The 27,132-nt window shown below is 38.1% G+C and overlaps 1 protein-coding gene across 3 annotated transcripts in view; it reads right to left on the minus strand.

Moving 5' to 3' along the window:
* The window catches only part of NAA16 (N-alpha-acetyltransferase 16, NatA auxiliary subunit), a 72,913-nt gene that overhangs the window by 13,537 nt on the left and 32,244 nt on the right, over nucleotides 1-27,132 (minus strand). For 2 of the 3 annotated variants that reach the window (XM_061995229.1, XM_061995223.1), the window contains 4 exons: nucleotides 25,082-25,188; nucleotides 1,654-1,726; nucleotides 1,245-1,414; nucleotides 714-866 (listed from right to left, as the gene is read on the minus strand). In XM_061995229.1, the coding sequence (XP_061851213.1) occupies nucleotides 714-866; nucleotides 1,245-1,414; nucleotides 1,654-1,726; nucleotides 25,082-25,188 (503 nt within the window). Of the gene's footprint in view, nucleotides 1-713; nucleotides 867-1,244; nucleotides 1,415-1,653; nucleotides 1,727-25,081; nucleotides 25,189-27,132 lie in introns of those variants that run through there. The other variant, XM_061995238.1, reaches the window with a different exon arrangement.

Below are 27,132 nucleotides of genomic sequence, written 5' to 3' on the forward strand. Positions count from 1 at the left end.
TTTGTCTATAGTACTTGCTTAAAAGAATGAAATGTTCGAGTCCAAATTAATTTATGTTAATGCTAAATCATAATGAATACAGTGCACACTCCTGTGCAGTTAGCTCAAATGGTATTACCAGGAAACAGTAGGTTTTGCAAACGAGGTAACCATCTGATGCATTGCCAGACTGGTATTTACAATGTAAAAATCAGAGGATTGAACAATTCTCCTATGAAGACAGGCTGAGAGAGTTGGGGTTGCTCAGTCTGAAGAAGAAAAGGCTCCAGGGAGACCTTATTGTGGCTTTTCAATTACAGAGGGGGTTTATAAAAAAAGACAGAGATTTTTCAACAGGGCCTGTAGTGACAGGACAAGGGTTAACAGTTTTAAACTGAAAGAGGGTAGGGTTTACATTGGATATAAGGAAGAAATTCTTTCCTCTGAGGAGGGGAGACACTGGTACAGGTTGCTGAGAGAAGCTGTGGATGCACCATCACTCAAAGTGTTCAAAGTCCCATCAATGAGTCTTTTCCAGATGCTCTTTAAAAGGTCCCTTCCAATCCAAACCTTTCTATGATTCTGTATAGTTATTTACTACTGAGTGTGAGAGCATTAGCTTTAAAATGGATAGTAATAGATGGTTTTTTTTAAGATCTTGGGCAGAAATCACGAGTGAAAAATAAACTGCCAGAGGCAGACAAAACCTCTCTTCATGAAAGCAGTATACTTACTCTCGTGAATTTAGAGCACATCTCCTCTGCATCCTTCACCATATTTGCTCGCAGCATGTATTTAGCACATTTAGAATTGATAAATCTGTCTGCAGTATCCAAAGACTGTGCTTCATCCATCCATTTGGCAGCTTCCTTGAGGTTACCTACATGCTGTTAGGGAGAAATAGAATAGTTAACTTTCAGTCTAAGCTTGCTGTTGACCAGCTCCTGAAATCTACAGTTACTGGTATTTCTCTCTCAAAAACAACAAAAGGCACTATAACTGTTTGCTTCCCCATCTCACCCTCAGATTTTTTCAGAAAGACAATTTGCTGTATGTTGTGACTAGCTTTGCAAAACCTAAACAAAAAGGTTTTTCACTTTCTTCCTGACAGGAGAGTGCCCAAAAAGAAACTCGCATGAAAACCGATGCCCATAATCACTGCCCATAACCACTGCTAATTGAAATTGTATCCACACATTCACACCAGTTTGATGGGCTGGGTTTTTATAAAGTAGGTACTCTACGTGTCCAAATTCACTTTTTACCTTGTAAATTTTTGCTTTTAAATAGAACAGTTCTATTAATGTCGGAGTGCTTGCAATTGCAGCATTAATGTAATCCAAGGCCAAAGAACACTGGCCAAGTTTGTCAAAGTGCTGTGCCAGGAAATACCGAACCCAAAGCAGTGTCGTTGGGGGCTCTTTCTCTCCATTTTCTGCAATAAAAAGGAAAAAGTCACAGTAACCGCTGAAGTTGAAGACTATATTTGAAAAACAAACAAAAAACAAAAGCTTGGCAAACTCAGCAAATATTTCCTGCAATGCATTCGTTTACTAGAAGATACTATAACTATTTTATTGCAAAAAGCTATCAGCACATCCAACAGTTCTTGGTAACTGCCATAAACAGCATTAGTAATTACAGCATAATTAACATATGACTATAGGAACTTACCACATGTACTAAAAAGGTCACAAGTTTTCAGAGAGGCCTCATAACCAGTAACAAGTTCTTGGATTGTAGAAACCTGCGTATAAAAAATTACCAACTTAAGTTATGCTAGACTATCATTTTTGCATAAATTAACAAAGTGTAAAAATACTTGGGTTAAATTAGAAAAACTATACTGAAATAATTACTTGGTTTAGAAAAAAACTGGATGTATCCTCACATAGTTTACTTCACCTTTCACAAGCTACCTTTGATCTGACACAGCAGGGAAACAAGTGTGATTGTCAACAACTTATGGCAGAAAATAATCAAGAGCATTTGATGAGTATTCTTTTTAAATATAAATTTAAAAATACAACTTATTTATGCTATTAGTTTTTTAAATATCCAAACTCAGACAACTAAAGAAAGGTGCTTTGGAAAATTCTGGTTGAACTTCCTATAACTATGAAGATACAACAAAGAGATTTCTGTGGCTTTCTAGCAGGCTGTTATGTACTATTAAACTTTTATGTTGTTGTCTAGAATATGAGCTGCATCTTATTACATAGAGATCTATATATTGCTTGATTTAAGGCTCATACTTTCTGAAACAGGACCTTGTCCACAATATGGTTGTTTGTTCCAACACTGAAGGCTCAAAATTCACCCATACAATTTTCTACTTACATACTGCAAGTGTCAAACTTGTACAGTGTAAGAGTAGTAGTACTTGTGTGTTTCACAACAGTGAACTATTCCAATACCAGGTCTGTGGCCTACAAGTGCCATGTAGTATTTCTAAGCATTTTTCTGAAATATTCAACTTGTTTTATAGCTACATCCTAAATGTGCCTGCTATACCCAGTAAGGAACCAGCCTCTTAAGGAAACAAGAGCAATACTGAAGAAAGAAGCATGTTGTGTCTATATATACCCAAACCACAGAAAGGACTTAAAAAGATAAGATCTGCTGTAAGCATAGAAGGACAATGGCCACATTCACCAATTACATGAAGCCCATAGATGGCAAAGCCTTCAAACTTCAGTGGTTAAAACTGAAGTGACCTTAAATTTTAAAAAGATGGTTTTAAAAGTAAAATAAAAAATACAGTGGAGAGAGAGCAAAATCTAAACAAGCAGGATTTGACGAAGCATGTATTCACTTCAAGATACACTTTGGGAAAGGGAATAACCATTGATCTAGAAGACCAAAGTATACAATTGGAAATATTCTACTTTATTTAACCTAATTCAGCACAACACACAAGAAATGATGAGCATTTTGTTTCAAAGACAGCCGAGGAGGTAACACACTCAACTCACATTCAGCCAGTGTAAATGTCTCAAAAGTGTAATAAAACATATAAGCACATAGACATTCTGGAAAGCCCTGGGCAAATCTCATAAGTGGTTTCTGGTAGCAAAATAATTAAATTTGACTGAGCTTCAAATAACTATAAAGTGATAAATAAACGTAAAGAAGTCAGACATAAAAGGACAACGTAAATAAACGCATTAAGCTGTTCTCTGGTCTCAGACATCTATTTACTGAAAGAAGCCTTCAATCATCTCAGAAAATTTGAAATATATATAGTCTCTGAGTTTAAATGCAGAAGTAAGCATCTACTTCTGGTAGCAGGCCTACAGTGTATATGCACAACAGAGCATTGTTATTTCCTTGCTGCTTTTCGCTGCAGCTTCAAAGTATTCCCAAATGTTTCTCATCTGCCTGTTAGTAAACACAAATTCTTTTGAGACTAGCCAGCTTTGCCAGACTGCAAAAGAACTGGGTGTGAAAAAATAACTACCCCTCATTTCTTTAAAAATCACAACTCCAAGCACCACACTCTACATACAATTATTTCCTACTATTGCACACTTGGCACACGGTTTCACAGGTGGACGAAGACCATGCTACCACTAAAAATAATGGTGCTGCCACCTCCGAGCTGTGTGTGCCTGGACCCTGCTCTGGGTCAGAGCCAGTGGCTGTATCCAGGGTTACAAGTGATTTACTCCCTGCTCCACCTCAGCATATAGATGCCCAGTTATAAGCATAATTCTATTATCAGGGGAGCTGGCAGTGGACAGATCTGGGGCAGTGAGGCAGTAAGAAAGCCTCTTTTCTTTGCAGAATGGTCTTCCATTAGCTTACAGCAACAGTGAAATTGAATTCTCTGATCTTGAGGCAATGGAGAATAACAAATTGCCCCATGTTTTAAAAGATGCTCAGTTCTTCCAAATTCAGAACTCTGCAGTAGTTTTGGTTTCACACAGTCCATGAAAATACACTGGAATTTTCATTACAAGAAATACTTTGAAAAATACACTTGGAAACAAGTATTCAGTGAAAGCAACAGCTATAAAAGCAATGCAAATTGGGCAATTAGGTTAGTAGAGACATTCATAATGAAAATTATACCATCTTTGTTTTTCATTCAACCCTTTTCCTCTCTTTTTATGCTTACTCTTCATTGTCTTGCAAGTAATAATTCCAGGTTTATTTGCTGCTCCAGGGAATAAATGATCTGGAAATATGAACCCTAATTACTATGTCCATCTTAACTGCAAATTTAGTACTAAAATCTGTCTCTTAGATTTACTACCATCTCTCATCTGCATTCTAGAGTCACCACTGCCATCTTAAAGGCAATAACATTTTAGTATTTCTAAACGTTACAGCATTCTTCCTGAAGATCATTTCACAATTTCTACAAGTCAAGCTGAGGTATTTGGAAATTCCATGATGCTGACCATGAGTTAGGTTCAAACGTTATTCTTCTAGGAAAAACAGTTTCAGTTCCCTTGCACGGATCTGAAAAAACTGAAGGTATTTCGAAAGCGTAACTGAAGTCATCAACAGATCTCAGGTTTTGTTACTACAACAATGGAACCAATTCCAGGGTAAGGGCCAGTAGCTTCAAAAGCTTCTTAAACAATCAAAACTCAAACCTCAAACCTTTCCATAGGTCAGTATCTACAACTTAAATTTCATTACAAAGGACAATGAGCTCAGAAAGGTGAATCCAAGAAGGGGAAAACAGGCTTTAGCCTTCCCCATTAGCACAGTGCTCATTTTACCTCCTATACCTAACGTAAAGATTAAAACTGCATGTGCTCACAAACCAGTACAGATTTGAACTGGTTTAAATTTGAACTGATTTAAACTTGACAAGTTTAACAATCTGCAATATTATGTCTAGTTCTGGGCCCATCACTTCAGAAGGATGGGTAGCTGCTGGAGAGAGTTCAGCGCAGGGACAGAAAGTTGTTGAAGGGTGTGGAGCATCACCCTTATGATGAAAGGCTGAGGGAGCTGGGGCTCTTCAGCTTGAAGAAGAGGAGACTGAGGGGAGACCTCATTAATGTTTACAAATATATAAAAAGTGGGTGACAGGAGAATGGAACCAGGGTCTTCTCGATGTCCAGCAATAGGACAAGGGGTAATAGGTACAAACTGGAGCATAAGAGGTTCCAAAGAAACATAAACTAAACTTAATCAGTGTGAGGGTGAGGCAGCACTGGAACAGGCTGCCCAGATGGGTTGTGGAGTCTCGTTCTCTGGAGATATTCAAAATCCACCTGGATGAGTTCCTGTGTGACCTACTTTAGGTGGCCCTGCTCTGGCAGGGGGGTTGGACTAGATCATCTTTCAAGGTTCCTTCCAATCGTTAAGATTCTGTGATCTGTAGACATTGATGCTATGGTCATCTTAAGAAAATTTAGTCATGCATTAGTGCAGAAGATTCTTCAGGCAAATCCCAAAATACTTTGGAAAGATGTGCTCCAGTATGTGCTTTTATGAAAATACTTAACTGTTACAAAATTCAAAAGTATTTACACTAGTGAGACATAGGCAAGGGGTACATTATCTTGCTTTGAACATCATCAGCAACAAAAAGGATATAAAACAGTGAAGAAGAGCAAAAAAACAGCAGATAAGAACATGATAGCATATTACTTGTCACAAACATGTGCAGAGTGACACATATTACTAAAATGGCCCATCATCATCATGCATCAAACAGATCACTTCTGGGAATTACCACACCATAGAAGACTGACAGTTTAGAAAACCACTTTGACTGTTTCCTTACAGAAAGCCTAATAATCATACCAGAGACTAAGTATTTACATGTTTTTGTTTAAAAGAGCTGATACTTTAAAAAGACTATTCACAGTTCTGTACTCTACCCAGAATAATTTTAATTATTCATTTACTTTAATGAGAGTAATTTTTTTCTTCTCCCTCAAGCAGCTATACAGTCCACTGCAAGCCATTCCAAAACATTAACTGGTGTTTTTAAGAGGATGCTGCTGCCTCAGAAAACAGCCCAACCACGCCTCAATGTCAAATCCAGAAGCTTCTGAAATTTCAGGGTCTCAAATTGAACCCTGTTCTTCAAATAGAATTCAAGGGATGCTTGACGTTTGAGACCCCCATGACAGACCTGGAGACTTCTCCATGTGGGAATATTCTGGCTAATCCCTTTTATAACTTTCCACAAAAGCCTAGAGGAGAAAAATTCGCCAACAGTTCTTCAGCTACCAGTAATTGACTCAGTGAGTTTTTCTTATGAAAGTTTTGTATGTTTATTTCTCATTAAATACAGTAGATAGCTATAAAAAAACCACAGAAATCTCACAAGAATCCCACCTACTGAGATTCACCTGTCTCAGAAAACTCTTGAATTAAACTGGAAGAGAAGGATGACAGAAGGATCATTCTATATTCAAAAGTCATCTAGTATCAGTACTTCAGACTAAGTGAGCTGAAACTGTGAGTGCTTCTTATTCCCCATCTACAGAAACACAGGCTCACACAAACACACACCTCCATTGAGACATCCAGTCTTGAAGCAGTAGAGAAAACCTTCAGCTGCAGGAAAAGTTCTGTAACATCCAGGAATCAGAACTGCTTTGGTATTACTGAGCAGCTATCTTCTAAATAGTTACGAGCCTAAAAGTTCAAACACTAACTGTATCTTGACACAAGTATCCAGCATATCTTGTATGGGTGTTCCCAGAGGCAACTACTTTCCTGAACTTCAGTTTGCAAAAAACTTTGAAGCCCTTCCTGAGGATGGGGATGAATTGCTACCAAACTTTTCTCTTTCCTTCAAAATAAAGGAATAATTAAAAGAAACATCATCTCTTGTGCTTATAAAGCACATCTACTGTTTTAGCAAAAAGAGGTCTACTGCAGAAGGGACTGAGAGGGAAAAGAGTAGGTAGAAGGGGATACTCTTCATGAATTTCCTCATCTTCCACAGGACGAAGATCTGTCCTGGAAATGAAATTGGGTGTCTTTTGAGACAGTTGTTCTCAATTCCAGAATCTGATAATTTGGCTCAGATATCAGACAGATGCCATTCTCTTATGATTCAAAGTGTCAACACTGATGATCTTCAGTACTGGGAAGCTTGATTTCTTAGCTAGTTCTGAAGAGCTAGAGCGGAAGGAGGACTGCAAAATCCAACGTACGACAGCATTATTTCTGCATGCCACATTTTCCCTTACAATGAAAAGATGTATACAGGAAAAAAAGAGCATGTGTGCCTGCCCTTCAAAGAAAGGTTACTCTATCTGCCCTTGGAACTTGGAATTGAACAACCTTTCTCAAGTGGAGGACCCTCCACATCAGTTTATTTCTTGAACAAAACTTGTTTCTTGCAGATGATGTGCATAGTGCTGACAACAGTGGCTCTGTAACTCACAAACTAATCCTAAAATACCATATGATCTGCCATTCACAAACCAAATATCCCTGAATCAGATGAGTACTTATTTGAAAACCCAATTCTTGAAGAGGCAAAAGTTTCAACTTCAATAGAAGAAAAGTACTGTCTCAAAGCTGACTAAATCAATCACTTTCTTTTTCAACTGAAAGTACAATTGAATTTTGTCACTATTTTCCATTACTAGCATTTTAAATAGTGGTACTTAAACAAAGCTTTCTGGTTCTCTAAGCAAGAATAGTATTCTTTGTACAGGAGAATGGGGTGTAGTTGAGTTTGACAGGCTACTTTTCCAGCACAGCAGAAGAGGCATCCACTAGACTTGGTACAAATCCCTACATCTGTGCCAGAAATTGAGAAGTTGCTGTACGTTTCGAAGTATCTAGAAACCATTTGCAAACTGTTTTGCTACTGAGTACCCAAAGGAAATTGCTGTTGTGCAACTTCAAAACAGTCCTCATCATCTAGAAAAGATGGGATACCTAAAGATTGAATGACAAACTAATCATTTCAACAGTAGCAAAGTGTTTTCCTTCAGCCATAAGAAAACTATGTTGACATTAACAAATAAAGTCTTCTAAATTATGAGTATCTTTCAGAAGACAGAAAGAAGTATATAGTACATACCCTGAAGCAATATTCTAAATGTCTTATGGGAAATGGAGAATCAACAATAAAAACAGTCTGTAAGGGTACTATGTCAATACTTGAAGTCTTCCCTAGGATGAGATATCTAAGAGAGAGATAAGAAGGTGCTTATGATGTGCAGATGCAGTATCAAATGGACTCTGAAAAACATTTATGAATTCAGTACCAAGTAAGTTAAGACAGAAAAAAACCCCAGAAAGCAGTTGCTTGCTCACAGCTGTGGACCAGGCCTTTGATGACAACACTGTGAACAGGGCTTGTGGCTGCTTGCTGCAGCAGGCAAGAACAGTACTAAACCACCTCTTTGAGTTCTTTCCATTATCAGTCCATTTCTGAGACAGTGCTATTCTCACACACACACACAAGACCAGCCAACACAAGAGAGCTGAAAGCTAGGGAGCTAAACCCACAAAACAATGGAGAGGAATACCATAGTCGGTTCCTTGCTTTTCTTTTGATGCTATGCTTTTCATGCAATTTAAACAGAACTTTCTAACCCCAAAACAGCTTAGCACTAGAAAAAGCTCTGGTACAACAATGGCATAAACAAAAACATCTTCTGAAGTAGTATTTCTTCAACGATTCTGCTTCAAAATACCTTTTGTTAACAAAGGCACCTTTACAGCCTTCTCTTAAAAGTATTACTTGGTTACTTATGACAGATGAGACACAGGGCTTGTTAAGGGATTTTTACCCCCTTCTCTAGGTCCTTAGAGGCACCAAACAACAGCATCCTGGGTTCAGAGCCAGTGAAGCTCTGCCTACATGGTAAATTTGCAACCTAAACCCCTCATCACTACAAATGCTTAGATGTGAACTTTCTGGCCTGAAAAATATTTACGAGTAGTAGCAAAGGCATACTTCTGATGATCTGTTGTATCTATCAGAGTCCCGCCACATAACCAACAGTAGTTCAATCTCAGGCACTCTGATTGTGCTTTTCTGGATGGAAATACTGATAGGAAGGAAGCTCAAATAGACTAAAAAAAAAAAAGACCAAATTCAATTAATCACATCAGAGAAAAAAGGGCAAGGAGGAGAGGGCAGCCACACATCAGAAAAAAGGTTTTACAACAGCCCAATGAAGACAAGAAACATCTTCATCTCTAGCCAAGAGGTGATTGGTATGAATTGAGATGTGCTTTTTATTGAGGCAGCAAAGAACGGAGCATGTTAAACACATGAGCCAGCTGGCACACTTGCACTACACAAAAGGTCTGAGTTCAGGATCTTTTAGTGTATCCACACAGGAAGGTATATATGAGCTACCACCTAAAGAACTTCCATTTCCTATGAAAATCTCTTCAGCAAAGTTCACACTGGCTGATTTTGCTTTTTTAAAAGCAATGTTCATCCATTACCTAAGAAATGTCCCATCTAACTACTTTGAAATATAACGATATTAAGTGTAAAAAGGTGTCACATATGCAAATGAATGACTATTTCCATTTTCACTCAAGGCAGGTATACATTAACTCACTTGCAACTTCTTCAGTCTCACCTAAAAAGTTTCTGCTGTACAACTTATGGGGCCTGTATAGATTTACCCCGCCCAATCAAGTACTAAGCACAAAACAAGTCCACAGAGACTACTCAAATTACTCCAACTGTGAAAGGCTATTATGTCTCATACAGAAAATTTCCATTGCTTACATTTTAGTATATAGCTACCATCTGAATGCAATAAAAATCACAATCTACTAAAAATTACTTTACCACCTTATGCCATGAAAGTAGAAACAGAAGAACACAAGCAGCCTTCTACTTAACACCTCCTTAAATTTCTTATACATCTTTCTTTAACATATTCAGATGCCAAGTTTGTTTTTGTAAGCAGCTTTACTACTACAAAGAACCCTGTCATGGGTTTGTGTGGAGCCATTTTAGGGAAGGGGCTCTAATGGTGGCTCCTGTAAGCAAGTTGGACTCACCTCTGGGACTGACTGCGTGCATTTGCAATCACTTTTTAAGAAGCTGGAAGATAGTAAAAGTTGGAGAAAAGTGACCATACAGACCCCAAGGTCAGTGAGGCAAGAGGAAGAGGTGTGCTGGAGCAGAGACAGACCCCTTTGCATCCCAAGGTGAGTAATGGTGAAGCTGAGACTTATTGGAAACTTGTGGAGGACTCCACAGCAGAGGAGCTGGCTGTGCCCAGAGGAGCCGTGACTCTGTGGGAAGGTGGTGTTGGAGCAGTATGTGCCTGGAGTTGTGCTGCTGTAGAGGAAATCAGTGCTGGAGGAGTTTGTGAGGAGCTGCAGCCCTTGGAAAGGACTCACACAAGAGAATCTCATTAAGGACTGTATCCCATTGAAGGGACCCTGTATTGGAGCAGGGGAAGAACGTGAGGAGTCCTCCTTCTCTGAGAAGAAAGAAGCAGCAGAGAGCATCTGTGAGGGACTGACCAGATCCGCTGTTACTTGTCCCCTTGCACTACTGAGGGTGGAGCAGGTGGAGATTTGGGGAACAGTGAGCTGAGCCCAGGAAGAACTGGAGAAGGAGGTCTTAAAATGTTGGTTTTATTTTTCTCATCATCCTGCTCTGATTTTGCTTTCTGTGTGTTCAGTTTCTACTTGGTAGTAGATTAAACTGTTCTCCTCTAAGTAGTCGAGTCTAGAACCACAATTGGCAGTGAGCCCTCCCTGCCCTTGTCTCACTACATCAGGCCCTTGGTTATCCTATATCATCCCATCTCTCTGAGGTCTTTGCCATCCTACAGAAGGTGAGGGTGAACAAGCAGCTGTGTGGTAGTTGCCAGCTGGGCTTAAATCATGACAGTCCCTGACCATCTAAGAAATCAGTGACATGTTTTCTAAACAATACAGAACGTAGCCTTCTATTAGATGTTTCTTCAGAGCTGATCTACCCTCTAAGGAAGTTCAATGATCTTTATTTATTGCATATTTTCTTAGAATGGGATATAAGACCTTTATTATCTTTTAGATTTTTCTTGACACTTAATTTCTCACAACCACCACACCTCCATTAAGGATTTGTAATCTCAATCAAATGTGAAATACATCAAATGTAGTGTCAGCTATATTCAAAATTTAAAATTTGCTGAAAATAAAGCATAGACAGAGCTCCTTTTTGCCATGGAGCTCTAAGGTAGAATTGTAGAATGGTAAGGCTTGGACGGGATCTATATTAACTAATTTGGCAAAAATGTCCATGTCAGATTTCAACATAGACTATCTTTTTTTGAAAGCCGAAGTTAACACAGATTAACAGTTTATACAACTGCCAATGTCAAATGTTAACACAATTTTGAAAACTTTTGCGCAGGAACCTGGAGTTCAGTAGGACAGAAACACCACAGTCAGAACAGACTTACTGTCCCATGAAACCTTTCCCACAGTGCTAAAGTTGCAAAATGCACAACACAAAATTAAAATTCAAACCTAGTGAATACAGAAAAGACCACAGAAGGCTTGATTTTTAAGTTTCTTTTTCTGATTTCATGCTTTTAAACACTGATCTTTCACTGCATTTGCAAAATGAACTATAGAAATTAAACATGCCAGACTACTACTGAAGAGTCTATGTACGATTTAGAAAGCCTACTCATTTATCTGCTATTTCGAATTACACAAGGAAAGACCTCTAGAAAAGCCCATTGTTTAAACATACTAGACATCTTTCATCCAAGAATTAGTGCAAAAGGGTAAAAAGACTACAAATAAGATGGTATCTTTCACCAGACAGTTATAGACATGGTGGAGCTTTGTGAAACAGACTTCTACAACTAACATAGCTGTCGATTGGAAAGTTGTGCTAGGAGAGCACTTCATTCATATGGAAGGAATGAGGACCTGAAGTTTACTTTTTTTTTTTAATTGACTCCACTTTACCTTAATCTACACTTGATACTGAACTGAAAAGAAGTTAAAACAACTGACATTCTCTTGATATGGTTATACTATGGAAGAAAAACAAATCCTAAACTTCAGAGATAATTGGCTAGCTCAAACTTATTGTTCTAACGGCAGTCATGTCTGAATTATACTAAAGACAATAGCTTGTAAGGTATAAATCAAGGAGACACTCAAACAATAAAAATGCAGATATCAAGCAACACAATCTAAACTGTTTTGTTATATATTTTTTTTTCTTGAAGAACACTTTCCCCATTTAACATACACCAGAGAGTGAATGGAATGGGAAAGAAGTGGGGTACTTTTCTACAAAACTACTAACACCCATGAAAGAGATTTTTGTGTTCATTTTCATATTGTCTTAAAACATCAAGAACCAGATTGGCCAACGTGCTGAGCATTCCACACAAAATTAAGGTCAATGAATGCTTCTGAAGATAAACATCCCTGAAACTGTAACTCCTAGACTATATGCAGGACAAATTCCTGCAGAATTTTGCTTTGACACTTTACTGCCTGTTTTTAAGTATGTGAAGTATAGCTAATACTTCCCCTCTCTATTGTACAATACCAAGACAACAAACTTGTGAGATGTGACCTAAGTCACAGCATATGAGAAAACTGTTAAACAAACCCATTTGCATTATAATACATAATACAGTACATAAACACACGCAGAAAAACAGCATTCTTCATTTTAGAGCACTTCAATTTCCAGTTTTAGTATTACTCCTAATGATCCAGTCATAAAACTGTTGACATAGTAGATTAAGTTGACAGCAGTACAGGCTCGTACCGAAAGTTTTAAGACACTTGTAAGAATAGAAATTCAGAATAAACCAGTGCTCAAAGATGTAACTGTGGTTATTACAGAACTAACTTCATAGAAAACTGTTTTTTGAAAGCTTTTAACAGGTCTGAGGACAGCACAAAAGAAAGGAAATAATTTCTTATGAGCATAGTATAGGTAGGATCAAGTATGAGCAGAGAGACTGAGAGCATTTCTTGTGCGTCTTTCGATAGGTATTTGGAGTAATTATTTCCAGTGTACACCACTCAAAGCTAAGAAAGCTCTCTTGATAAAGTAGTTCATAAATTAGCTGCTCTACCTGTCAGCTCTTTGCTTACACATTACCTCAGAGACCCAATCTCTCAGCCATCAACATGTTTTACACTAGCCATTCTCACTACTGAGTGGAAGCATCCTATCCTGGCAATGCCTACAATGAAGTTTCTCATCCTTCTCCTTCCTTCGCTGATTTTTAAATTTCCTTACTCTTCCTTAAGAGACAGTTACATAGCAGAAATGCATCTTCTGCTATAAATGCACCAGTTGTCTAACTCGATCCTGGATAAGTCCGCTTATCAGATTTCTCATCCTGAAATTTTAACTCAGAGATACTACTTCTTAAAAGTCAGTATGAACAAAAAGCTGTCTGTCCTTGGTTGATCTCACAAAGTTATTTCTTCTTAAAAAGTAGACAGGTTCCTAGTGGAACTAATGTTTTTTACTTCCTTATGTAATCCACCAACAGTTCCCAAAGGGTATTTAACTATAAAACCAGTTGCAACTGGCTTTAAATTACTTTATCTTTCTACATCAAGGATGGAAATACCTCTTTTCAGTAAAAAGGTTAAAGAAAGATCTTCACTGGAGACAGCCTACCTTCCTGTGCAGACAGTCTTACACCTTTTTCTGAGACTGATGTTTCTTCCCAGCCATTTTCTCCCATCCAGTATTTCCTCACAGTCTCCATGCTTTTAATTATTCAGAAAAAGGGCACATGTGAACTACTGTCAACTTCAATGGAATCAATCAATGCACCTGCAACACAATTGATGCAAATCTTGATGTTGACTAATTGAGGATCTTCCTTCTCTGGATTTTTACCTCATGGATGTAGAGATCAGCATGTACGGGGAACCAAAGAACATTTCTGAACATTGTTCAAGTACAAAAAGAAGTTTTTTGGGGGGAAGTGGGGGTAGGGTTTCAAGATCCCTCTTGGGAAGAACAATAACAAATAAAGCTGCTCAGTTATTTCTAATACATCTGGACATCAGCTTACAGAATCCTACGCAACTGCTTATATTTCAGGTTATTAGCTTCCATCAGAAACATCATGCCAAACACCACAGCTACATTCACCCCGGATGGTAACTCTGTGTGAACTCATAACAATGAAGTGGCACTCCCAAACACAAGATTTGTTCCCTGAATGTGCCAGAAAGATTACAGCTAAAAGAATAACAGAAGATGCATTATGCCAACTGGGTGAACTTTATTCAAGTACAAAGATATCAACCTAAGAAATGCATTTTAAATAACCACGTATATTTGCTATTTAGAAATAAAAGAAGCCTGGTAAAAAAATGAGTAATCCACTGTGATCTACAGCAGATCTTTCAAATTAAAGGTTTAGAATTATAGAAAACTCAAGGAAAATGGCTACTTTCCTCATATCCATTTTTTAAATAATAACAAACTTCAGAAACTAAAGTAATAAGACAAAGAATAAAAACTACAAAACTGCTTGCAGCCTAAGAGGAAGAGCCCAACAGCTAGACAGTACGTCTCCTATGCCAAAGAAAAGGGTTGAGACATTTTCTTTGTAAATGCTTCACATGTACATAGAACACATACAGTCACATTTCAAAACCTTCCACTCAGAGAGCAATACTTAGAGTGATTTTTCCAAAATGCTCCACAAATCATAAAAACAAAAATTTCCATACTCTTTTAAAGTATCAACTCAAAAACCAAGTAGCATCAAGTAAAAAGTTTCACTATAGTCACATATTTTTTCTTGAATAACACTTTGAAGTTATAAAGGAAAACAGAATACATAGTCAGCAAAAAAAAGCCCCAAACACAAATCCACAAGTTCCCTTCTGTAGGGTGAAGCTGCCTTTTCACAGAATCTTAAGAGCTGGAAGGGACCTTGAAAGATCATCTAGTCCAACCCCCTCTGCCAGAGCAGGACCACCTAGAGTAGGTCACACAGGAACTCATCCAGGTGGGTTTTAAATGCCCTGCTAGCCTCCAAAATTCACTTGAAAATTGACGTTTATAATTTAGTTGTCTTTACAAAGACAACAAATTCACTTCAAAATGCAAGCAACCTCCACAGTATGCTTATGAGTTTAAGACAGAAGAATCATAGATGTAGAAGTTTAGCAGTTTATGACAAGATCAAGAAAAATCAAGTGAATAAATCTCCAAAGGCAGTACGAGAAATATTGTTTTAAATAAGTTCTTAAATAAAAGAAACTATTTTCATATGGAACTAGATTTTTTCAAAACATGCTATCAACCTTGGTCCACTATGCAGAAGTACCCCTCTAATAGCATATGACTTTTTCTAAATCATGTAATTGATTTTTTTCAAATGAGAACAGGTAATGGTTTCTATTTTCACATGTTCAATCCAATCATCTTTTAGAGATTGCCACCGCAGAAATAGTTTGTTGCGCAGCTGTGCTTTTAGCCAAGTAGCACAACACATTAAGAAAACAAAAGACAAGTACAAATTTAAAGCTATACACATTCAGAAACTGGTACTCAAACATCTGTGCTGTTCCCAGAAGTAGCAATTGAGAGACAAGGATGGAATAGACTATTGGGAATGTGAACCATTCTGTCCATGAATCAGGGCCTTTAGATCAACCATTTTGAATTGCATGATACAGTCATGAATCAGCTCCAAGTAGCATCATCTGCTGGAGTCCTACTTCTCTACTTGTTATTCTCACCTGCAGAATTTATATAAATTAAAACTTCAAGACGAAGCTGACAGATCACTGTGCTATTACCTCTCAGAGCAAGCCACTGTAGGGTAAAAGACCATTTTCTCTTTGAATGTGTGCCAGCGTAGTTGTCACTGTAGAGTATGGGAAGCCAAAAGGTACTTGGAAGAATGAGTATTAGTAACAGTCATTCAAAATTAAAAGTATTGACATCCAAAACACAGCACCTCATTTAAAGCCTAGAATATGGCATTTGTCAAGCATTTAAAAAAAACAACTCCACTGAGCATGTCCAAACTATTACATTGTCCAATAGAATTTGCACTGTGGAACGCAGCAGAAATAAAGAGGGATACTGCATATGCTACTTTGACAGGTCCAAAACCAAGGCTTTTCTCTGGACTCTTGCCAGTACATCCATGTGGCTGTCATACAGAAGAGCCCAGAACTAGACTGAAGAGAGAAGGATCACCTCCCTCAACCTCATGGTGGTGCCTTTGCTGATGCAGCTGAAGATGCTGGGGACTTTCTTTTCCACAGGCTAGGTTCCTAGCTCATGTTCAGTTTCACAGAATGGTAAGGGCTGGAAAGGACCTCCAGATATGAGCTAGTCTAACTCACTGCTAAAGCAGGTAGACCTAGATCAGGTCACACAGGAACACACCCAGGTGGGTTTGAAAATCTCCAGAGAAGGAGACTCCACGCTCTCCCTGGGCAGTCTGTGACACGGCTCTCTCACAGAGAAATTTTTCCTTGTCTTGAAGTGGAACTTTTTCTGTTCTAGCTTATGTCTGTTACTCCATGTCCTGGCAGTGGGCACTATAGAAAAAAAAAAAAAAAAAAAGACTTGCCTAATTCTCTTGACATCCACCCTTTTTATAAATGTTGGTACGATCCTTCCTCAGTCCTCTCCAGGCTAAACAGCCGAAGGTGTCACAACCTTTCCTCCTCAGACAGATGTTCCAGTCCCCTGATTATCTTAGTAGCCCCCCACTGGACTCTCTCCCAAAGTTCTCTATCACTCTTGAACTGGGGGAGTCTAAAACTGGACACAGTGCTCCAAATGTGGCTTCAGTAGTACAGAGATGAAGGATAACGTCCCTGGACTTGCCGGCCACAGTCTCCTTGATGGACCCCAAGATACCATTGGCCGTGCTGTCTACTAGGACCTCTAGGCCCTTTTCTGCAAAGCTTCTTTTCCATAATCAGTTCCTAGCCTATAGGAGAGCATGGAGTTGTTCCTCCTAAGGTGCAAGATACCCTGTCTCCCTTCGTAAAGGTTCCTTTCAGACCCTTTCTCCATTGTGTCACAGTCTCTCTGAAGAACAGCACAAACCTCTTGTTCATCAGCCACTCCTCTCAATTTTCTACCATCTGCAAAGTTGGGGGGGCAGAGATACACTCTCCCCGACAAAGTACTTCATGGTGTTACACACTGCTGGCCCCTAGTTGGACTTTGTGTTGCTGATCACATCACTGAGCTGGGTACTTCAGATAGTTTTTAGTCTACATTACTGTCTACTAAGCTGCACATCCAAGGTTTGTGTTACAGGAAACAGTATCAAAAGCCTTGCTAAAAATGTAGATAAATTGTATCAACTGTTATCCCCATGTAGTAGTGACAGTGATCACTATCTAGAGGTAGTGATTGCATAGTAAAAGGCTATCAAGTTTTCCCTTCATAAACACATCTTAGCCCCTTCCCAGCCCCACTTTGTCCTTTGTGTGCTTGGTAATGGTTTCCAGGATTATTTGCTCCATGAGCTTCACAAAGACTGAGATGAAGGTGACAGGTTCACAGCTCTTCAAATCTTCCCTTTTGTACTTCTTCAGAACAGGAGTAATGTTTTATCATTCCTCCAGGCCTCAGGAAACTCCATCCACCACAATGACCTTTAAAAGACTGAATGGCAGTGCAATGGCAGTCTCCCTCAGCAGTTGTGGATGGTTCCCATAAGGTCCAATGGGCCCAATATGCACATTAAAAGAAATCAGCTTGACACCCATGGGCCCCCAGTAGTCGTGTATATTGTCTGTTGCCTTGGTATACCAAACTGGGTACTTATATCAGCAACTCACACCCACCACAACTGTTCAGTTTGCAATGAGAATCTCATTAGGAAAGATAGCAAAAAGTTTTATCTTGAAAGGTGTTTTCAACTTTTTTCTGGAGTCTGCTTCATGAAGAGACTGTTTGGTTTTGGGTGGTTATTTTTTTAAAACAACAGTGAAAAGTGTCAATGCAGTCACTGACATTTGGTATCTTTGCTTTTTCTTGATACTTAACAGGAATCCAGTCTTTGATTGGTAAGAGAGTAGACTCAAGTATCACCTGGGGCATGAACTATGCAACAGTTGAGCAATACCCTGTCATTTTGTTGCAGAGTCCATTACCAAATATATGCAGATACTTTAAGACACTTTTAGATGAGAAAGGGACTATCAGAGGAGTGAATGACACCTAGAAGACCAGAATAAAAGTATCATCAGTTCCAGTGTTTGTCTTAGTGCTAGTGGATGTGAGAAGGTGTAGGTTAAGGGAGAAAAATAACAAACTAATTACCTGCTTGGGACATGTTTTCTCCCCAAGAAGACTAGGTACCTGCTGTACCTCCCAACTGCAGGCATATATTAAGTGCATGAAGGGTAGAGTTTGAACTGTGCATTTAGTGTAAACACCACAACAATGCCATTTAGCATAGACTGCCTTCCCTTTTTAGGTAAGGCTTCCTCCAGAATTCTTCTGTTTTGTGACAGTAATTATCCAAATAAAGTTTACATGGGGTTGTAGGTGGGGGAGTCCAAGAAACAAAACAAACATGGAATGGAGGTTCCATGAGGTTCTGTCTTGTTATCTTGGAAAACAGACAGAACCAAGAGTGTGTTTCAAGAGGAATTGCAACAACAGGCATAGGCTGGTGGTATTTGAGGAGGTGACAACTTAAATCAAGGCACACGTGTTTACCATGGCATCTGTTAATAGTTCCCTATTCTAAAAGCTACTTTAAAATCAGATACTCTGGATGAGAACCAGAAGTTGCTGACATTTTAATACATGAAACAACATCCAAATTATAGAAACACTTCAAGTCCATACTTATATTTTCCCCATCTTTGTTTCTTTTACAGACATAATAGTTGTTTCTGAATGACAGCAACTAGTTAAAGAACACAGAAACATCAAAAATATTCTTTTTATCCATACTTTGATAAAAAGTATGCTTTTTAATACACATTAATGAAAATATCAACTCAATTCAACATGCACAAGTACAGTAACAAGTTATGCAGGAAAGTGAGTGAACCCAATTTTCTGAAGATATATCCGTTCTTCATATTTTTATTTGATTGCTTTGCTACTCGTAAAAGCTCTTCTCCTGCACTTGTTTCATATGAGGAGTTGTCCTAAGTGACACTTAAGAGCCTGCTAGCTGTTTCAACAACTCAGAAGTTGAAGACAAGACATACCAAGTCAAACACTCCATCCTTTCAAGATACTACATGATCAGTTGATAAAAATAAATACTGAACTCAGAATGCAGGTCTGTTCCTTAACATTGGTAACCTCTTATAGACAGGTCTCAGCTCTTGTTTAGACCAGCCATTTCCTTGCCTTTCTCCAACCCTAACATATATGTAGAACCTAGTACAGTACTTTTTAAGCTTTGAATGTTACATAATCACTTTACTTAACCATGACCAAGAGTTTTCACATTTAAAAAGCCATAGGCTATATTTACAGCATTCCCTAGACGCTGACACAAAATGAAGAGAAGGAAAATGTAGCCAATTTCTTTACAACATACAATGACTATTTCAAGAGTCATATGAAATCAACAGTGATAAACCAATTTTTACTGATCAGAATACTTTTTAAAAATAAGAACTAAGCCATCAAAACAGTGTTAAAAAGTGATTTAGGACTGAGGATGAGCAACACTGTACCACTGAACACAGCCTATATAATATAAATATTCTTTTGAATTAGACACTCTGGAAAGACAGTAACACTCAATCTGACCATCTCTGTTACTCTCTAAATCATCTTTTGTTCACCTAGAAAGACATAGAGTCTAACTGTGTACCAATGTAGCAAGTTAGGAAGTGTCTAGTGCATGCCTCTGGTATCTGCAAACAGACAGTATAACAGTTATCACTTGAGAAAACTTCAACTTCTACATTCTTATTCATCCACATTACTGGTAGAAAAAACAGTTGCCAATATGATAGAAAACTGTAAACCAAGTATCTCCCCAGTTGGCCTTTGTCCAACATTTCCTCTTGCAATTCAATACCTCTCTATTCTTATCTCAATATTAGAGTAACTTTTTGTTACAGTATGGTTTAAGTACATTCAGGATGGTGAACAGGTGCCATGATTTTCTTTAAATTATACAATATTTTAATAATCAAAAGCTCACAATACATTTGATCAAGTTTAAATGGCAGTACAATTCTAGGCAAAAGGCAACCATTAGCTCAATTTTTTCAAGACCCTTCAGTCACTACTACTGGTATCTCCTCCAGTCTAGGGACCTTGACAAAGAGTAAGAAACAGTCCAGAAACTGTTCACATGCTACTTAGACTTGTGTAACAGAAGAAAACCTTAAGAATCACCACCTCATTCAAAGAGCCTTGAAAGATTAAACCATTTGTGGGGTAATTCCCTTGTAAAACCAGGGAGAAGAGCATTAGTCATATCACTGCATTGCAAGCAATGAAAGATCATAAATCTGCAATTGGATTTTGTTGCAGAATTTACAATTGCAATTAACAGCAAAACAAGATTCATACTTTTGCCCCATCCCAGTCAGCTTGTGGAGTTATTTTCAAGTCTGACTTAAGTACCTCTGAAATTTAATTACTTAGAATTTCAGTAGGTTAACAGCTTACTCCTAGAAGGGAAAAAAAAGAGTTATTGCTGAGATTTATTAAACATCCAGCTAACCTCTTTGCCCCAGGTTTCACCATACCATCTGTTACCTTCAGGTACCCAAGTCTAAAATATTTGCTAACTGCTTCAAGTTTCATTTGCAACCCAGTTGTGCAGTCAAATATAAACCTCTGCACAATGCAAACTGAACACAAGGCCAACACATGATATTTTTCTGCTCCAGAATTTTAGGAAGACAGATAGTATAATGAAGTATAAGCTCATTAGAAACTTATTTATATTAGGAAAGACTTTACTTCAAAAGATGTCTTTTAGAATACTAAAAAGCATATGTTCTTTACTGAACATATTTGAGAAGCATGTGCCTTTGGCTGCCAGCAAAGACTTTCTTCAAGTAACTATCTTATTATTTTTCATTAAACAAATAACTTTATATTATTGTGCTATGTACTATGTTTCCACTTACAGTATCTTTCTGTGAGTTCACTAAAATCATCTTAAACTATACTTCTACTTTGATTTTGAAGGAAAAGTATCTTTCCTCCTTAATCAAGTAAAGCACATTCTTTAGTTGAATGATGAAGAAGCGGTTTTACTCCACACCTTTCTCCACCTAATGAAAGCAGGAACATACAGGAACACGATACACCCATACATACATCTATATGCAAAGATAATTCTATGATTCCTAGAAAAGTTAGAAAAACAAAAAGACATTCTTCATAGTCTCCAGGATCCTTTATTTAGGCACAGCTTATCTCCAATGAGGTGTCAGATAAGATTTCAAACAAAAACCCAAGAAATTCAGTCAGGTATCAGACACTTCCAGTCTCCCTAACACAGCTTAGTGTAATAAATATGTAAGAATACTACCAGAAAAGGATTTAGTAAGACAATTCTCAAAACAAAAGTATAGTAGCTGAAAAAACCCACTTAAACGTAGTGTTTATCCAACTTGTAAATTAAAAATTACTGCAGTGTATTCTTGGTGGATATGATTAATGATTTGGTACATAAATTACCTTTTAAACTCCTTAACTGACTAAAGGATCTCAGATCAAGTCAATGTTAACATAGTAAAACTATGTTAGTTGATAAAGGCCAATGTCACGCCAATCTTCAAAAAAGGACAGGAAGGATGACCCAGGAAACTACAGGCCAGTCAGCCTCACCTCCATCCCTGGAAAAGTGGTGGAACAACTTATCCTGAATGTTATCACTGAACACATGATATCACTGAACACATGAAGGATAAGATGGTTATTGGGGGAGTCAAAATAGCTTCACCAAGGGGAAATCCCGATTGACCAACCTGATAGCCTTCTATGACTGCATAACTGGCTGGCTAGTTGAGAGAAGAGCAGCAGATGTCATCTACCTTGACTTCAGCAAGGCTTTTGACACTGTCTCCCGTAACATCCTCATCAGAAAGCTCAAACAGTGTGGCTCGGATGAGTGGACAGTGAGATGGATCGAGAGCTGGCTGAATGACAGAGTCCAGAGGGTGGTGATCAATGGCACAGAACCGAGTTGGAGGCCTGTGGCCAGTGGAGTTCCACAGGGATGGGTTCTGGGGCCAGTCTTGCTCAACATCTTCATCAACAACCTGGATGAGGGGACAGAGTGTACCCTCAGCAAGTTCGCTGGTGACACCAAACTGGGAGGACTGGCTGATTCCCCAGACGGCTGTGCTGCCATTCAGTGGGATCTCAACTGGCTTGAGAATTGGGCAGCAAGGAACCTCATGAGGTTCAACAAGGACACGTGCAGTGTCCTTCATCTGGGAAGGAACAACCCCATGCATCAGTACAGCCTGGGGGTCAAAGGGCTGAAGAGTAGCTCTTCAGAGAGAGACCTGGGAGTCCCGATTGATAAGCTAACTATGAGCCAGCAATGTGACCTTGTGGCCAAGAAGGCCAAAGGCATCTTGGGATGCATCAAGAAGACTGTGGCCAGCAGGTTGAGGGAGGTTCTTCTCCCTCTCTACTCTGTCCTGGTGAGGCCTCATCTGGAGTCCTGTGTCCAGTTCTGGCCTTCTCAGCTCAAGAGGGACAGGAAACTGCTGGAGAGAATCCAGCGCAGGGCCATCAAGATGATCAGGGGACTGGAATATCTTTCACACAAGGAAAGGCTGTGGGAACTGGGGCTGTTTAGTAAGAAGAGGAGACTGAGGGGAGATCTTATTAACATTTATAAATATCTAAAGGGTGGATGTCAGGAGGTTGGGAGATTCCTCTTTTCTATAGTAGCTAGCAACAAGGGGTAATGAGATGAAGCTGGAACACAAAAAGTTCTACTTAAATATAAGAAAAACCTATTTCACCGTGAGGGTGAGGGAGCCCTGGCACAGGCTGCCCAGAGGGGTTGTGGAGTCGTCTTCCTTGGAGGTCTTCAAGACCCACCTGGATGCGTTCCTATGTGACCTGATGCAGGTGAACCCGCTTCTGCAGGGGGGTTGGACTAGATGATCTCTAAAGGTCCCTTCCAATCCCTACCATTGTATGACTCTATGATCATCAGTTAATCCCCATAAAACTCATCTGAACTTTAACTCAAATAAAAAACCAGAATTTCTCCCAACTTATTTTCTGATGTGACTTTCACTAGTAAAGCAAATCTGGTTTACATCTTTATCCCAGCTGTCTGTATTGGAATACAGAGCAAAATCTCCAACCTACAACCTTCATATTTTGATACTCTATAAGCAGAGCAAGTAGAGAAGAGTTTCTAAAACCTCTAAATAGTCTTCACTTTGGTCTGGGAAAGTCCTAAAACTTTGTAGATCTCTCCCATCTGTGTACCTGAAGCTAGATTTCACTCAAAACTGTTAAGTGATGTTAGCAGACCAAAACCTGTTTTTAAAACAAAATATGTCAACAATTTTTAAGTATGAAGTACCAACTTAATGCAGCTAACAAAACTTTTTAACTGAGCACAGTTGTGAAACATTTGCCTTCTAGAAAACTGTTTTGCGTTTTTTTCATCCTGTCCTCTCCTAACAGCAGGAAGATATCAATTTTTCCTCTACAATAATCAGCTACTCATGTCTGCATAGCCTTTTTGTCTCCCTATTCAGGTGTAAAAGGTGTTCTTAACATTAAAACATTAAGAGATACATATTGAGAAATATAATCCTCGTCTTCATTAAGGAAGTAAAGCTGTATAATCTTTTCCACTGAAATTCTTGCAGGCACTGACTTAACATTTACCTGACCTACATAAAAAAATAGTGTTGTAGTATTTTATATCAGTTCACTACACACAAATAAAAAGTCTATTAATATAATTTATTTTTTCCCAAAACCACGGCTTATGAAAGATCTTGGACCATTTGAAGTTCAAGAAAGGAGGAATATTTTAGGCTTAAATACCAACTCTTTCATAAAATCTTCAAATCTATGCCACTTCAAAAACTCAACTGCAGTTGACTGCATCAAACGATATCTGTTTCCAAAGAAATAGACAGTTGATTCCCACCTTGTAGAGAAGTCAGTAACTTGCTAGATATTTTCTAGTAGGCATAACAAAATCCTGTCTACCATTCTTTCTATTTCCAGTCCAGGTACACAATTTATGTGCTAAGTTAGATACCAAAATATAACATTTTCCTGCAGGAAACTGTATGTGTGTACATACAGTTTGCTGCAACTTTCTACCCACAACCCCTGAATTTTAGCAACTACACATAACTGTCAGATTAAAACTGAAGTTTTAGTTTCACAGATCCTTCTGTTACTACAGTTATATGAAAACTCAATTCAACAAGACCCTAAGTAAGAGGAGGACGCAAACAAATCCAAGCATATTGCCTTGAGTCTCTTGATTTAAATTTTAATTACTTTTTAGGATTAAATGGCAGTTCTAAACAGCACTGTTCTGATACAATAAAGACAGCTAGGAACAAGGCATCTTTCTGGATAAGCTTGCCCCTAAATATGGCAATTGTTACAACCATCACATCACAAACAATGAAGTGCTAAAACTCTCTTTGCACACCAAATGAGTTTGTATCTATCTTTTAGCAACAAAATTATATTTGAAGCAATAACTCTAATGAAACAATTTTACCAAAACAGACTTCAGAAATGAAAAAAATAGACACTGAAGTTTTATCTACAGACTGAAACAGGAAAAAAGCCTTTGTGGTAAACACTAATACATTCATGTATTCATGCAATTAAGAAAGGTATGTAGAACAATAGCCATCTGTGTGGTATTTTAAAACCATGACTTCTGGTGACATCATAAACCATAAGTTCAAAAGAATCCTGGCACACACTCAAAGCACACAAAAAAAGTTAAGGTTATCTTTGATTTCAAGAACTTCAGTGCATTCTGCACCAATCTGATTTCAGACATTTGAAGATCAATTGTCTACAGGAGTGAAGTTTTATACATATTAGGCATCAAGTGATCATTCACATATGACAAAATAACAGAGAAATGTTCAGCAACGGTTGTTGGTAAATCTACATAAAAATTAGTTAGATAGTCTATCAGAAATTCAATATAGAATACTTCATTAAAACCAAATAAATACTAAATTTTACCTTTTCTGGATTGTAATATAAAGATTTCAAAGTGGTAAACAAGGGTGGGCAGCCTTTACTGAAGTTAACCCTCAGGAACTTATCCATTAGTTCTCTAAATTTTTCACCTAGAAACAAAAGTGTATTTGGTTATATGTCAGTGATTACAAGTGTTACAGAAATATAAGCAATAACTGCTGTGCAACTCTGGGTAACAGAGTTATCTGGATAACTGCAATTAAGAGTTTTCATCATTCCTGTTATTTTAAGAGTAAGATGCAAATATGCTCCAGATAAAAAAAAGATCAGAGTAAAATGTATAAGACGCTAGTGTTTAGGAGACTGCTGATGAAGACAAAGTAACAGTCCTCAAACCTGTAAGATCTATTAAAAAGAGGAAGTATTAAGTGATAGCTACAGAGGATGTAGCAAGGGCTATTGATTAAAAACATCTGAAAAAAATCACAATGGTAAGAATAACTAAGGACTGGAATGGATTACCTTGGAGATCTCATAAAAGCTCCATCATTGGAAGTTTTTATGATTAAGTTAGATAAATGTGTTTAGGAATAGTGCAGATATAAGTTATCCTGCTTTGAGGAAGAAGGATGGATGAAATGAACCCTCTACCTCTCTTCTAGTCCTAGTTTTTATGAGTAGGACATGACTTCTGACGATAATATGATTGTTGCTGGAATCAGAAACAGAAGACCTGATTTCAGAAGGGTAAGCACCGTTACAGAATCATCTTTAATCAAAATATATTGGCAGAAAGCTAAAAATCTGACTTAATTTAGATTTCAGGTAAAAAATACAGAACTTGCAGTATGCCATCATTCTGAGAAATGTTGTTTCCAAAAAAAGCAGCAAAAAAGATCCAAAGAGAAGACATGCAGTCAGGAAAAGGGCTGGCTTTCATGTTTTCAGTCCCATGATGAGAAGTTGTTGTTTTCAGTTGTTTCAATTGTGTTGCTTCTTGTTTTTGTTTTTTTTTTTTTTAAAAAAACATCTATACTGGCTTTGTCTGCTTTGCATAGGGATGAAGTTGCTCCACTTCATTCACTACTCTGTTTGGACTTCTAAGTCTACAAACAAGCAAGAACTGCACTTTACAGAACACTAATATATCCACAAAAAAACACTGAAATAAACTACAATTCATTAAGAACATATTTCAAGTTCTCTTTAGATATTCAGAAAATTAAGATACTACTGCACTGTATACAACATACACCAATTTTTAATTGTCCTGCACTTACTGTCATCAGCACTGCTGCCAAAACTCGTAACTCCCTTTCTCACCTCACTGTACTAAACCTAACTGCTCCTTACAGAAACTCCTACCTATGGATGAGGATCCACAGTAGGACTACAAGCACATGATTTAGTACAGGTGGATCAATTAAAACCTGTTTCCTTACACTACAAGAAACTCCCTTATAGACAAAAAATCCGCCTCAGTTTCTCAATTTCTACTGTTGAATTAATTTCTATTCTTGATGAAAGAACTGCAAATCACAAATTCAGGAAAGCAAGAATCAAGTTCCCATTAAATACAGAGTTATTTATAGAAAGCAGAACAGCTTTGAAATAAAGTCTGAGAAATGTAAACCACACAGCTAGGCACCCACCTACAACATGAAGCCAAGTTCAAAGTTTACTCTGAGGCACAGAGAAGACCTGACCATGGGAACTGTGAATCCAAAGCAACATAAATCTGTAAGTGCATGGCCAGACTTCAAACCCTCACACTCCTGATCAGTCTGAAAACTAACTGGAACAGGCTTCCTCTATGAAGATTGTTTCCAGCTTGATCAAGGAACTGATTTGTATTGAATACAAGATTAAGATGCAACGCATGGCAAGGTCTGGGAAGGACTGCTCTTTTACAAAATACAAGGGCAATATCACACTTAGAGTATTTCACCCCAATTCTGAATTAACCACTGTTGGTGGTAAGCAGCTGGTCAGTGACCAAACAGGAACAGCAACCTCATTTCACTAAAAATTGTATTGTCTTGCACATTCTAAATACATTTCTGCAAACAAATTTGTTTCCATACCTTCACATT

Source organism: Colius striatus, chromosome 1, assembly GCF_028858725.1.
Source record: "Colius striatus isolate bColStr4 chromosome 1, bColStr4.1.hap1, whole genome shotgun sequence".
In the NCBI taxonomy this organism is placed as follows: domain Eukaryota; kingdom Metazoa; phylum Chordata; class Aves; order Coliiformes; family Coliidae; genus Colius; species Colius striatus.